The 14,820-nt window shown below is 34.4% G+C and overlaps 2 protein-coding genes across 4 annotated transcripts in view; both read right to left on the reverse strand.

The window, feature by feature from the left end:
- Positions 1-11,890, reverse strand: part of LOC143204719 (neurobeachin) — a 520,160-nt gene extending 508,270 nt beyond the window's left edge. For all 3 annotated transcript variants that reach the window (XM_076417458.1, XM_076417457.1, XM_076417456.1), the window contains exon 1: positions 11,669-11,890. In XM_076417458.1, coding sequence (XP_076273573.1) covers positions 11,669-11,875 — 207 coding nt within the window. In that variant the 5' untranslated portion in view covers positions 11,876-11,890. The remainder of the gene's footprint in view (positions 1-11,668) is intronic.
- The window catches only part of LOC143204732 (neurobeachin), a 161,964-nt gene that overhangs the window by 39,982 nt on the left and 107,162 nt on the right, over positions 1-14,820 (reverse strand). The window lies entirely within an intron of this gene.

Raw genomic sequence — 14,820 nt, forward strand, 5'->3', positions numbered from 1 at the left:
TTGGAAAGCGGACGGGCGGAAACGAAATTTGACGGGACGAATCAGCTTGTCCACCTTTCGAAACTAAACGTCACTAATTTAACGAACTGCATTCGCAATCGCTCTCGGCGCGGAATTCGTGTCGAACTCGTCAAACAAACGACAATCAAAGACCGTAGGGACACAGGATGTCAAATCCCACCGAATTTTAATTGGAACTAATTAAATCAAACTCCAAGACTTTCTACAATAGTCATATTTAAAATAGGCAATCCGTATAATAAAACTGACTCAGTATCGGTCCGAAGACCCGATAAAGTGATTTTGCAGTACGATAACGCGCCGTCTCATAAATGGATGGGACGAATTATCACATAAGCCATACTCTCCAAAGCTTGTCCCGTCCGACTATCACTATTCGAATAAATGGGACACGCGCTTGCAGAGTAGCACTTCGCAAATTTCAAAGATTTCATCCATTTGAAGTTAGAAAATGGATCGATAAATCGTTTTGATCAAAAGGCAAAGTTATTTTGGGATGGCATCTATAAATTGCCTGATAGATGGACAAGATGTATAGAATCAAATGACCAATACTTTGAATAAATAACTAAAAAACCGGTGATGACTTTCCGGTACACCTAGAATTTGCAAAATCGCAAGCCTCTGGGAGTTTGATATGATGCTCTAAAATATATGACAATGATAGTGTTATAGAATCAAAGTTTTATTAAAGTAAAGTATATAAAATGATGATGGTAAATATTATCGTAAAACTATAGACCGATAGAAAGCCATTTCCCTGCGGGGGTATATTTAAACCACGACTTATATCGAACAAAAACAACAAAACATGCTGAAAAGGCAGCCGTTCACTTTAACTTCCCTCCACTAACTGAGAGAACATCGTTAATTGGAAATGTAGGATAGACATTTAGTTTTATGCTTCCTAACTTTATACGTGACTAGGAAAGCCCCACATAAAATTTGCTTTAGGGCTTAAAGGGGTGACATTATTAATTCAACTACCTACTAGACCATTCCAAGATTCTAGAGTAACAAAAACTTTAACGATCATCAATTTCCTTCGCCGCCCGAGCATTACTTTTATCTCAATTTAATATTGGAAACAAAGAAGAAAATATTTTTTCAGAGGTGACTTCGTAGAGAGATGTCGGTAATTGAATGGATTTTCAGGAAAATGCGTTGTATAATACATTTTTATTTAATACATACACATTATATATACCAGTTGAAAAATAAAATATCAATATTTCTTCCTATGCTGAAGGAGGCACTAATCAACAGAGCAATAGTTTTATAAGTAACAGAAAGTATCCCTAATATAATCGAAATAAAAGAAGAATAACTGAAAGGGGGTTCCACTAGCAATGTTCAATAACATAAAGACAAAATAAAATCTCTACACGATTGTTTAGTAATCAGTAAGAACCTATTAACAGGAATTTTGATATCTGAGAAAATTTCTCAAATCTTCAACGAATAAGGAAATATATCAATGACACTTTTATGCAACTAATAAATCTAAACTAATCAGCAATATTATGAGCCTTATAACACTGAACTAGAAACATGAACATGAAATTTTGCTTTGATTTAAGTTTGTTATAATTTTAGTGCAAAACTTAATTTTGTTCAACTAATGTTAATAATAATTTATTCTCCAACAAAAGTATTCATATTAGTTACTGATCTACCATCGCCAGAATTCCAGGCCTATTATTGGTACAATTTGGTGTGAGGCAGTATTCTAGCTTAGAACTTTGAAAAAAAATCGATATCTCTCATCTTTTTAAAGCTTTAAGCATTAAGAATGTTCTGAAGGAGATTTTTCAAGATTCCTACTTCAGAACTACTTCCAGATATATATATATATATATATATATATATATATATATATATATATATATATATATATAACTGTTCTGCTGACGCGGCATGAAAAAATGAAACTTAACTAAATAAAACGCAATTTTATCGAAATGATTAGTATATCTCAAATTCTACAGAACCTCAGAACCTAATATATATATATATATATATATATATATATATATATATATATATATATATATATATATATATATATATATATACCTTGTATACCTTGTTTACCTACTCCCAATATATTCGGGTGTTCTGCAGGGCAGTGTTCTTGACCCATTGTTATATCTATTGTATACAGCTGACCTACCGACCTCAAGAAACACAACTGTTGCAACATATGTTGACGACGATACAGCCATTTTATCATCACACGAGGATCAAATATCAACCACAGGAAACCTCCAACTTCATCTTAACAAAATCGAATTGTGGTTTGCACAAGCAAATGACACAAAATCTACCCATGTGACATTCATTCTTTGTAAAAGAACTTGTGCCTCAGTAAAATTGAATAACCATGAACCGCAAAAAGTAAAGCAAAAAATGTTAAAAATCTGGGAACGCATTTTGATCGACGTTTGACAAAATCATATGGTGGCCAAATACAAACAGCTTGGGCTAAAATAAACCAAATGTATTGGGTTGATAGGGCGTAAATTTACATTATCACTAGATAACAAGGCTTTGCTGCATACAAGTCAATACTTAGGACCATTTGGACATATGGTATTGAACTGTGGGGTACAACTCTAACATTGCTATCCTCCAGAGGTTCTAGAATAAAGTGTTGTATTTGAACAGAACAGATTCAGCTCGATATCCCCTTAGAACCCATAACGAGTGTGATTCGAAGTATCAGTACGAAGTGCTCTGAAAGATTATTAGTGCATCCCAATGTATTCGCCAAACAGTTATATGTCCGCGATGCCAGTGTAGTGCATAGGCTCAAAGACAAATTACCATACGACCTGATTAATAGACACATACAGTGATATTTCGTAATCTCTAAAATAAGTTAGAATAGTCTTTAGAATAAGTTAGGATAGACTTTAAAATAAGTTAGAATAGTATCTACAATAAGATTTAGATTAGAATTTGTACAGCAGATCACTTAATGAAGCGATCTTCTATACGTCAGGATAGTTATATTATATAACGGAAATCATATAATGATACTTATTGCCCACAGGCAGATTGTTGCAGTTCTAAGAGATTAATAAAAAAAAATTGTATGACATAAGGCAATTTTCTAAAAACAGTATAATAAAAATCCAATTTTTTTACAGTTTTTTCTTTGATAGAATAGAAGAGTCTTTTAGTAGATATTTATAGTGGATTTCTTGCGTTACATAATTTAAAAACACTCTGCATCTAGAGATCTGAAAAGAGATGAATCAACATACAATTTCTGACAGACGTATAAAAAAATAACAGTATTACTGTATATGATAGATAACTCTCTTGGGCACAAAGGAAGTTTGCAGACGCGTCACTGAAATGTCAAATAGATATTATTTTTAGCGAACTTTAACTGGACCCTAAACAACTAGCAGCACAAAAACAGTAAAAGCAGTAAATAACGAAACTAAAATTAAAATGGACACCTTACAATTATTTTAATATAAAAACGTTAATACAGAACCCACGACTAAAACACAAGATATTTATTATTTTATCATTTGTAAATTTCTTTGTAAATGTTATCAAGAATATACGCAATAATACTGAGCAAACAACCAGCCATCAATACTCTCATCCGCTTCTATTTCCCGGAGGTTATTGTTTATTGTGTAGACGCAGCCCAATCAAGAAAGCAAACAGAGCTGCTCACGCATAACAAACGGCCATTCCCTTTTCAAATTTAGTCTGATATCGAGTCTGAATTCCCTCGAATTTATCTCGGATAGCTACAAAGAAATTACTACAGTTATAAAAAGTTTTACGTATACCGACTATTACCGTAATTTAATCGTAATAATATTTAATAGATAATTAAATGGAGCTGGATGTGTCGCAACAACATCGAATCCAACTGCGTAAAAGAAATCTGCTGACAAAGCCAACGACGTGAACTTTACGTCGAGCTACAGTTTAATTAACATATTAATGAATGGCTTGATGGCATGTAAATGTTGAACTATTAAATAGTTCGCCTCTTTAACGATCACATGACAACTTCAAACAGAAACTTGTTATCGCATCTCTCACGTAATTAGCATACTAAAGAGGCAACAGTTTTAATTAAAAGAAATTAGTCGACGCCTTGTCATTCGCCGATATCCAATTATTAACAAAATTGGGTGACATGTTATACTAGTTGTGGCAAAACAAGTGCATAAGCTTCATCAAAATATTAATTAAAACACTCATTAAAGTACGAAAGTAAACTCAGAAATAACGTACAAATGCTTGTAACAGATCAATTGAAAAGTCCCCGGCCTACCATAGTAAAACACATTTTTTGTCAAAATTAGTTTTTTTAATCAACATAATTCCCTTCAAGAGTGATATACTGATTATATCGACCCTCCAACTTTTCGATACCATTTTTGTAGCATGATTTGTCCTTTGTTTCAAAATAGGCCTCAGTTTCGGCAATCACGTCTTCATTAGACGAAACTTTCTTCCCAGCGAGCATTATTTTGAGATCTGAGAACAGAAAATAGTCATTGGGGGACCAGATCTGGAGAATGCGGTGGATGAGGAAGCAATTCGAAGCATAATTCATGGATTTTCGCCATCGATAATGAGAATTATTCCATGCGCATCCCAAAATACAGACGTCATAACTTTGGCAACCGACTGTTGCGTTTTCCCACGCTTTGGAGCGGGTTCACCGTTTGCAGTCCACTCAGATGGCTGTCGATTGGACCTCAGAGTGAAATCATGTAGCCGTGCTTCATCCATTGTCACATATCGATGCAAAAACTCTGGTTTATGACGCTTGATCATCTTCAAACACCGCTCCGAATCATCAATCAACTCGTCGTTCTTTTTCGTCAAAAGTGAGCTAGCACGGCACCCACTTTGCACAGAGCTTTCTCATACCGAAATATTAATGAATGATATGATACGTTCAGTTGATATCTTTAGAGTGTCTGCTATTTCATTCAATTTCAATTTACGGTCATTCAAAATCATTTTGTGGATGTTTTCGTCGGTAACAACCTCCTTTGGACGTCCACTACATTCAACGTCTTCGGTGCTCATTTCACCACGTCTAAACATAGCATACCAATCCTTCATGGTTTTTGCTTCAACTGTATTTTCTCCCTTCAAAAAGAAATATTTTATCAACACGCGAAATTCCTTGTTATCCATTTTTTCATAATAACAAAAGTTGCTTTAGTCAAAATGGTATAATTCACAAATGATCCGACAGCTGTCAAATTTATACACGCATCTTTTGAGGGTTAGGGGTAACTAAAAAACATATAGATTTAATGCTAGTAGTGCCATCTATTTGTCAGGCCGGGGACTTTTGAATTGACCTGTTATTGTGTATCATGATATATTAGTTGTAGTAAAACAAGTGCACAAGCTTCATCAAAACAATATTAATTAAAACACTCATTAAAATAGGAGGGTAAACTGAGAAATAAACCACAAATGCTTGCAGAGCACGAATATTAAAGCTATTTCACTTCGTCAGTGAATGATTCGAGTTTTCTGATATACATACAGGGGATAGACAAAATAATATAAACACCATGCAATATATGTTGCACGTTGGCAACACTGATTCCGTGTAAATAACGTGACGGTTATGTATTTCTCAGTTAACACGCCTTGTAGGTTATATTTTACTGTATTATACACTTTCTTCGGGGACGCTTAAAACAAATCATCAGTAAAATGTGTGATCTCACATATTTCAGACGTTTCCTCAGCGACAGTATCTACTATTGTGATAATATACACAATACGAACGAGCACGAACACTAAAAAGGATTCTGACCAAACAATATGAAATTACCGCGGCAAAAGTGACAGCAGAACTTAACAAGCTCTTACTCCAACGACTCCTATAAACCAAGAAGATAATGTAACCATACACAGAGCCAAAAATTTCAGTCTTCGCTTGCGGAGCATTATATTGTCACCAAACATATTCCCTGGCCAACCCAATCGCCAGATCTCAACATAACTGAAACGTTATGAGGAGTTTCAGAACAGAGAGTGAGGAGTAGATCTACAGCTTTAACATCACTGAAGCAATTGGCAGATGTTTTGCTAGAAGAAGAGAACATTTTATTGGAAAATACATTCTACGAATCTATTCCACGAAGAACTGAAGCTGTTTTGAAAAACAAATGGTGGCTCAACGCCTTATTAATGAATAAATTTTATGTATATTCTAGATGTTCATATTATTTTATTCGTGCCCTGTAAACCATCATATTCAGAACTGAACCATAAACCAGTCAAAAAAAATTTGACCAAAATAAAAAACAAATAATAGTAGAACAGAGAAACGCTTATACAAAATGATGAATGGGATAAATGGATGCAAGTTTATTCAAGCATAGGTCTAGCAAAAATCTAGTGCACCGTGTTTACTTTTAGGAAATATATAAATTCCTTCAAATATATAGTTCCTAGACATTCCTGGTTTTCTGAGTCATTTCAAAAATAAAACACACACATATAAAATCGATTTAGTAATTAAAAACCGTGGCACAAAATATAATGATAGCAACGTCATTCCATCATTATGTTTTGGCCGAAAGTTTCGTTATTTACGCCAGTTCCGAAAATAAAAACGTCAGTTCGATATAATCGAGGCCGGAGAACCGATCGCGCCGAATTGGAACGGATATTTTTCGACCGGCACACAATCAAGGATTCAAAAGGAAACGAAAACTTCCAACTCGGTTAAAGGGGAATTCCGAACTTCGACGCCCCGCTCATTTTTGCCAGTGGCCCGAAAACGTTCTCGCAAGTTCAGTTTCTGAACTGGCAGTTTAATTAATACGAAATCAGAAAAGTCTCGGGAGTTATCCCGCCCGCCCAACGAAGGATATTCGAAGTTCGTCTCGATATAACTTCGAAAATATCTTAATCAAATGGAAAAAACAACATCAAACAGTAAGTTCTGATAAAATGGTGAAGTAAACGATCCTTCCGCCACTTCTTTATAATTCATATATAAAATAGTAACTATATTTAACAACATAAAAAATTTAATTAAAGTAAATTCGAAGTTTGTCGCGATATAACTTCAAAAATATATGAAACTAATGAAAAAACATCAAACCGTGAGTTCTGATAAAATGGTGAAGTATGCTATCCTTCGCCATTTCGTTATAATTTATACAAAAAACTGTAACTATATTAATTTAAGAATATAAAATGCAAAATAAGAAAGTCATCATAATATAAGCATGCCAGCATCTTTTAAGCAAAATATCACATTTTTCGCCATTTCTTCGTCGATACCAAAAGGAAAACTGAACAATGTTAATTAGTGTCGAGGAAGAAAAACGTAAAATATTATAACCAGAAACCTTTTCCCATCTTCTGTTCCGGTGGAATTTAATACAGGCCCTCACTGATTGATTGATTGGTTATTAAAGCAGCCAGAATAATAAAACGATGAGGAAAAAAGGACCGAACGGATTCGGAGCCCGATCCCGGCCATGGCCCCTCCGCCCCGACAACACTTTTGCTGTCGATAGGCGGACCTGGCCTGAGCGAAAATTAATTTAGTTTCAAAACAATGGCCCCCTAATGAATATGTAACCGTGTTTATTCCGGCGCTGCGTTTTCCAAGGTGTTCGAACTTAATTGGGGCGTAGAGTGACTAATTACCATACCCCGTCGGCCCCCGCCGAAAAACTTCGGCCGAACCGAACACGGGAATTCCATTAGTAAAACATCTTCGACGTTTTGTCGAGGAATTTTTGCAATAGATCTGCTCTTCTCTTATACAACGTTCAGTTTTTGAATAAGCTGGAGATACACGTACCATAACATGGGAAAAAACCGTCGAAAATTCATGTAAAGTTCCTGTGGTACATGACTCATTAATATATCTAACAAAAATACTTAGTTTTCTATCATAATTTATTAGTGTATGATTCGCATTTCTTTTTCACTATAAAATTATTCCATAAATGTCACAAAACCAATAGCATTTACTTGTTCCCACATCAACGTCCTGCAAATATATAATATTCAGTTATAGAAGACTTATTTTAAACCGAATTTTAATATATCACCACAAAATTGATTTAAAATTTGATCGCTAGCGTCCCCCAGGAGATATAAAATATACGACATATTTTTACCACAGTTTTATTCCCATGTTTCGGTTATTTTATTTTATTAAAATGAAACAATAGACAATAGACTGGCAGAATTCAATATGAATAAACCAAAATGCGAGCAATAAAATTTTAACTATACAGCATAAAATTTGTTTAAAGTTTTATTTTATATATCACGCCCTACTTCTCGGCAATATTTGCAGATGGATCTTCTCTGAACTCGGTTATTTTCATAAAACAAATATCGACTGTATCTATGGCCTCCTGCTTTAATATTTCTAATTCTATTATTCCTAGAGCCTGTAGGATCTTATAAAAAGTCGGTCTGCTTTGTTTCTGTAATACTATATATGATGGATGTAAATACATTTGAAAATATTTTATTAAATCCCTCTGATATTTCCAAATTGATGCTACTCTCTATCTATTTGCCATGCCCTCTCTTCTTTATTTATTTCAACCCAACATTTGTCATCAAACATTTCGCTTCATAGATCATACAAAGATCTCTTAAAACATTTATATATGATTTACTGAAGTGAAATGGCTCAAAACTGTAAGTCACTATGTTATTCAAAGTTGTGGGATATTTTCCTTAAATAATTCTACCGACGGAAACCGTATTTCACCATCTTCTCAGTGTGTAAGTAATATGGGTGGACTTGGTTTCATTTGCCTTTACTCTGCACTGGTTAAACCATTTCTCAATTTTATTTAGGTAACTTTGAAGTTGAAATACAGCAGTTTTTAGGACAAAATGTACTAAATGACAATATAGCTCATTAGTTGGAACGTCCTTAGGGTAAATCAACCCAACAACACCAGCCTTAGTACGTTACCCTATGAGGCACCAACAAAACTATAAAAATTTAGTTCACTGAGATAATAAAATTGAAGAAATGACTCGCAATGTTTTTATAAAAAATATTGAGAATCCAATAATACGAAATAAAACAGAGAATAACAAAAAAATCCAAAGATTTTATTTCGTCCCACATTGAAATTAATGGCTGACTCAAAACTACTTTCTAATAAAATATTACAGATTTAATAAAATAAATCGGCCCTACAAAAAAATCACCAAGAGCCAAAACTAACCAAACACATCTCGCAAGTCAGAAACAGGCTGATTTATGACAGTTGGCAGCCCGTTTCTCTGCGGATCGATCGATTAAAAATATCGAGGCGAATATTTCATCTGTCGCAAAAGGGGGGTCGATACTTAAGGAGCGACGAAAAAAATATATAAATGGCCGTGGAAGTCGCAGCGTCATCTACACAGCTCAAAAATGAAAATAAATCCGATGGTTTACGAGCCGTTTCCTTCGACTCGAACGGAGTGAATCATTCCCTTTATCGTTTGCTGCGTTATAGCGGGAATCCATGCTTCATTGATTTAAAAATGTCTGTCTCGAATATTATACGACCCCTAGAGGAAATCTATATCAACCGTGTATGAGAAACGGGATGGAATTTTATGGCCGAAGATGTAAAAGTACAGATCGTATGTATTTGCTCAAGGAAACTATAAAAGATTTTCAGAATTCTTGAATATTGACAAGCATGCACCATATATCTATAAATTTCTAGTAGTACTCAAAGGAAATAATCTATACAAAATTATATTCGACTTTGCCATAATTTAAAAGTACATGATATTCACCTCCTTAATACTCGTTAATAATATATTCAATAAACAATTTAATATAGAATAAAACTCATTTCTTGCTACTTACAATATCCTATTATCTACTTAAATATAATCTTGGTAATATCCACTTAAATATCACCTAAATGTGAAGTGAAAATGATTTTTTTTAAAGAACACAGTTATTATCTCTACAAAATATATCTAAAAGAGGAATGTATCACAACAATTCCTTTTACATCCCACACAAATGGAATAATAGTAGTCTTCAAAGCAAATAATCCACACAAAATTATATTCGACTTTGTCATAATTTAAAACTATATGATTGTCACATGCTAATATCTAATATGTGGTTCAAAGTACTATCATATGTTAGATACTCATAGAACAAACTCACCATATTACTAAAATATTAGTTTCTTGGTACTTGAAATATACTATCTACTTAAATATCACTTAAATGAAGTAATATGTCTAAAAAATAAAGGGAAATAAATTTACCACCCCAAATTACATCTTTTACGCCATATAGATATCAAATAAAAATAGTCCTCAGAAGAAATAATTATATTCAACATTTCATAATTTAAATGATCATGATTCTCATATCCCTAGTGAATGCATCAAGTTCATTGAACCATTTTAGATCCCTCATATAGGAGGTATTCATAGAACAACTTGCTAAACCAAATAAGAAAAAAGCTCTGAGTAATTTACTGATTTTTTATGACACTTGAAACAACAGCCATTCCAACAGTGATTACGGTACCTCCCTATAAAAATATGTCTAAAAAATAAAGAGTCATGAATCATCTCCTTCCACACAGAACATCCCATAAACTATCAGATTTGTTATCAAACAGAAGTCATTGTTAGATGGCGCCCTATCCTACCATTTATTTTTCCCCCTTCCGGGGTAGGGGGCGGTGCTGGCATTCTAGACAGACGAAAAATTTGCCTTGATATCTCTTAATCGATAACTTACGGACGGGCGTCTTATTTGTTCGAAACTTTGGGGCATAAATCAAAAGGCCCGACTCGACTGAAATATATTCTGTTGTTTGTTATTTGTCGACTGTATACCGGACATAACTGGGAATTAATCTCCCTGACGAGAGCGTCTCATATTTGGCGATATTTCGTTCGAATAATACTAACGGGGACGTAGTGAAGTGAAAAGGAATGTTCAACGCACAATATGTACTAAACAGGCCCACTCAATCAAAATGATTAATGGTCTGTATTAATTACAGATGTTTGCTGAACGGGTATGTCATTAGTCGGTAACAAGAACATTTAAAATGGATGCTATTAAATATAATTTAAGAAGTATATTCGTAGTTCGTTGCAACAGAACTTCAAGAAATATCTTAAACAAATAAGAAATACATCAGTGAGTACTGAAAAAATGGTGAAGTAACAGATCCTTCGCCATTTCGCCATAATTCATAAATAAAATAATAACTAGATAAAGCATAGCATACCTTGTGGTACACTCCCATGGATACGCATCCTGCTAGGGTATGAATATACTTTATGTTTGTGATTATAATTGTAAATATCTTTACAGGCAACAGTGGAAAACCCGACAAGGAATAACCATTCCAGCCACGCCAGTAACCAGGCTGGGTAAGACCGGATGTCTTCTGGGATGGTCTTTAATTTGGTCACTGGCCAATATAGGTAGGCTTAATACCGATAACCGTGGTTAGGAGCCCACGTGAAACCATGGTCCAGTCCAGATAAACCCTCTTTGGTAAAAAGGAGATTTTAAAATATTTAAAAAAAGTAAAAATAATCAACAAACTTGGTTTAAATAGAACCTACACTAATTTAACATTACATACTATTATGTGCTTACCGAAAAAGCCTTCAGGAATACTAGACATTGAATAATTCCCTCCATGGTATCACCGGTGAGGCAAAAAGTTCCCGTTAGATGGCGTCCCCGTCGACCAACCGTCGCCAAACTGGCATGAACCAAGGCTCTACGCGGTAAGCTGCTGCCGCTAGCCAATGCGGAACTATGCACCGGCTTAGCGGCTCTCAAACGATCCAGCGAGTCCATATCACCCTTTAAGCTTCATAGCACACAGAACTTCATACACATAACCTTTATTTCCAAAGCCAAACAGCATAAGTCGATCCCGGCGACGATTTGGTCCGGTATCTCACGTTTTACAAGAACAATTTGTGAAGGTACGTTGTGTTTAACTTTATTTACACGAACACAAACACTGGTAACACAAATAACTAGTTTATCGAGCGACGTTGAACAGCAGGAAATAATAGCAATTTATTTTTGAAAGTTTCAAGGCAAGTTTCTTCTTAAATCAAACCTAGATTCATGTAATATGTTTGAAGTCCGTATGGGTAGTAGTTTTAAATTAAAGCTTAAGAGGTGGAAGATGCTTTAATAATAAATACCATACATGCACAGGTCTGAATTACCATCATTATTATTTATAATATATTACAAAATGAAATCTATGAAATAATCAATATTTAAGTAAAGAGTTAAAAAGAAATTTTCAGTTATTTACTCCAGATAATTTACAAAATACAAATAATTAGAAAACTTCCGGTATTAAGCTAATTGCTTTATTCATGACACCTGACACCATGTAACTATTATATATTATTTAAGACTAAATCTTACTTAAAATAAACAAAATTTCCAACTGTTGAATAAGAAATCATTTTTTCACTAATATTGTTAGTTCTACGAAATAACAACAGAAAATACTACAAAATACCAAAAATTGTGTAGCATAAATTTCGTACTCGAACATTTGAGGATAAGTGACACGCATCAAAGATAAGAATGCAGAACAGTTTTGAACAATGCGCAAAACAAACTAGAGTTAGTTCTATAAAACAGATAGGAAAAAAATCGAATATATCACAAAAGTTGAGTAGTTCACTCTGATATCAGATAGGACCTTCATGCTTTGAAAACATCTGATAAACCCACATGATATTTTAGATCAACAATTCATGAGATAATAGTTTGAAACAATATTATTTGTATTTACATAGTACATATTGTTTCACGCTAATGATGAAATATTATCAGCGATGTTTCACTAAACGAAAACAAAGAATAATGAAAGACACAAATTGACAGAGGCCGACAAACATTAAAAAGAATTGTGGCCAAACAACATAAAACTATTACGGCAAAATTGAAGTACCTCTACATAACCAACGCACATGGAAGGGCTGAGAATGCGAAACTATTCATAATGGAAGCCAACACTAAGCTGCGAAAGAAATGGTGTAACGATCATAAAACCTGGAAGATTGGAAGAAAGTAGAAGCAGGTGGGGCAAAAGTCCCGATACCATATTGATTGCGCGCCATCTTGGTTATTTGACATTTAGCTTAGTTTTGCTTTAACCATTGTATTGTGTAGACGTCCAAATTTTATTATGGATAAATATACGTCACAAGAACGAGCAGAAATAGTGACAATATTTATTGAAAATAATCGTTTCGTTATTGCCACTCAGCGGAAATTGTGTCAAAAATATCCTAATCGTCCAGTGCCTCACAAAACCACAACCGATCGTTTACATGCGAATTTTCGACAGTACGGTACGACAACAGACAGGCCTCGTTCTGGAAGACAACGGATGACTCGTAACCCCGAAAATGGCTAGCTCTGGTGTGCGTTATATTGCAGAGCCTCCAGAAATTGGTAGTTCAAATTCAGATTAGTTCAAAAATTGCTACAGATAGATCCAAATCAACGAGTTGAGTACAGTAATGTACTCCTAAAGCTGCCTGGTAAAATTGAAGATTTTTCGTCTAAATTGATAATGAGCGATGAGGCCCATTTTCTTCTCAGTGGTCACGTCAATAAACAAAAGAGTCGGTTTTGGGGGAAACAGAATCCTCAATTAATTCATGAAACATCATTACATCCACTAAAAACATGTAGATGGTGTGGTATTTATGCTGGAAACATCATTGGTCCCTATTTTTTTGAATATAACTAAGGTGTTCCAGTTACTGTACTGCTGAAGAGTACCAAGACATGATTCGAAGTATTCTTGTGCCTGAAATGGAAGAGCAAGGACTAGAGGACATGTTGTTTTAGCAAGATGGGGCCACAGAACATACAGCTCATTCAACAATTCAATTATTGAATGACGATTTTCCACGAAGACTAATTTCGCGAAGCGGCAATTTAGCATGGCCGGCCAGATCTCCGGATTTATCAGCACCAGACTTTTTCTTATCAGGTTTTTTTAAATCAAAAGTTTATGTGAATAAGCCCCAAATGATTCTACATCTTCTTGAAGACAATATTCGACATTTTATTTAAGACAATGCCTTAAAAAGAGCCGAAAGTTGCATACAATAATCATAACGAAAAAAATTCAAAGACCAAATAAACTTTTTATGAAAACCAAACTTATATATGTTTTCTTTGAGCAAAGTTATAGGCAATCAAAATTGTAGTGGGAATTTTGCCCCACGTTGTATGAGTAGTAGTACAAAGGGCAGGATTTATGTATGGAAAACACCAAAAGAAGCGAATATCCGGACTGCCTGTCTCCTACAATCAAGCCTGAAGGAGGCTCCACTATGATTTTGGTGATAATATCGTGGTAAACTGTAAACTAAATAACTGGCCGGATTACCATGAATAAAGTTTTTACTTACTGGCAAACACTGCCCTATTCAAATATGACAACGCGCATACACACAGTCAAAAAAAAGGGTCCAGTCGACCAATCGCTAAATTTCAATATAACTGAACCGTTTTTATTTTTAGGGCAGATAGTGATTTAGACCATCGCCTATATCACTGAAGCAATTGGCGGATGTTTGGTTTGGTTTGGTTTGGCCAACCTTGTACGTTGGGACACCCGTTGGAAACTATTCAGACACTCTACGAATCTTTTAATTTTTCTTTTCTGGCTCAACATTATATTAATAAATAAATATTATGTATCTGTCAGATATTTATATTTATTTTGTACATCTCAAATTTTGCAACAAGTC

Source organism: Rhynchophorus ferrugineus, unplaced genomic scaffold, assembly GCF_030347505.1.
Source record: "Rhynchophorus ferrugineus isolate W39M unplaced genomic scaffold, kcgeb_rfMv2 rfM11, whole genome shotgun sequence".
In the NCBI taxonomy this organism is placed as follows: domain Eukaryota; kingdom Metazoa; phylum Arthropoda; class Insecta; order Coleoptera; family Curculionidae; genus Rhynchophorus; species Rhynchophorus ferrugineus.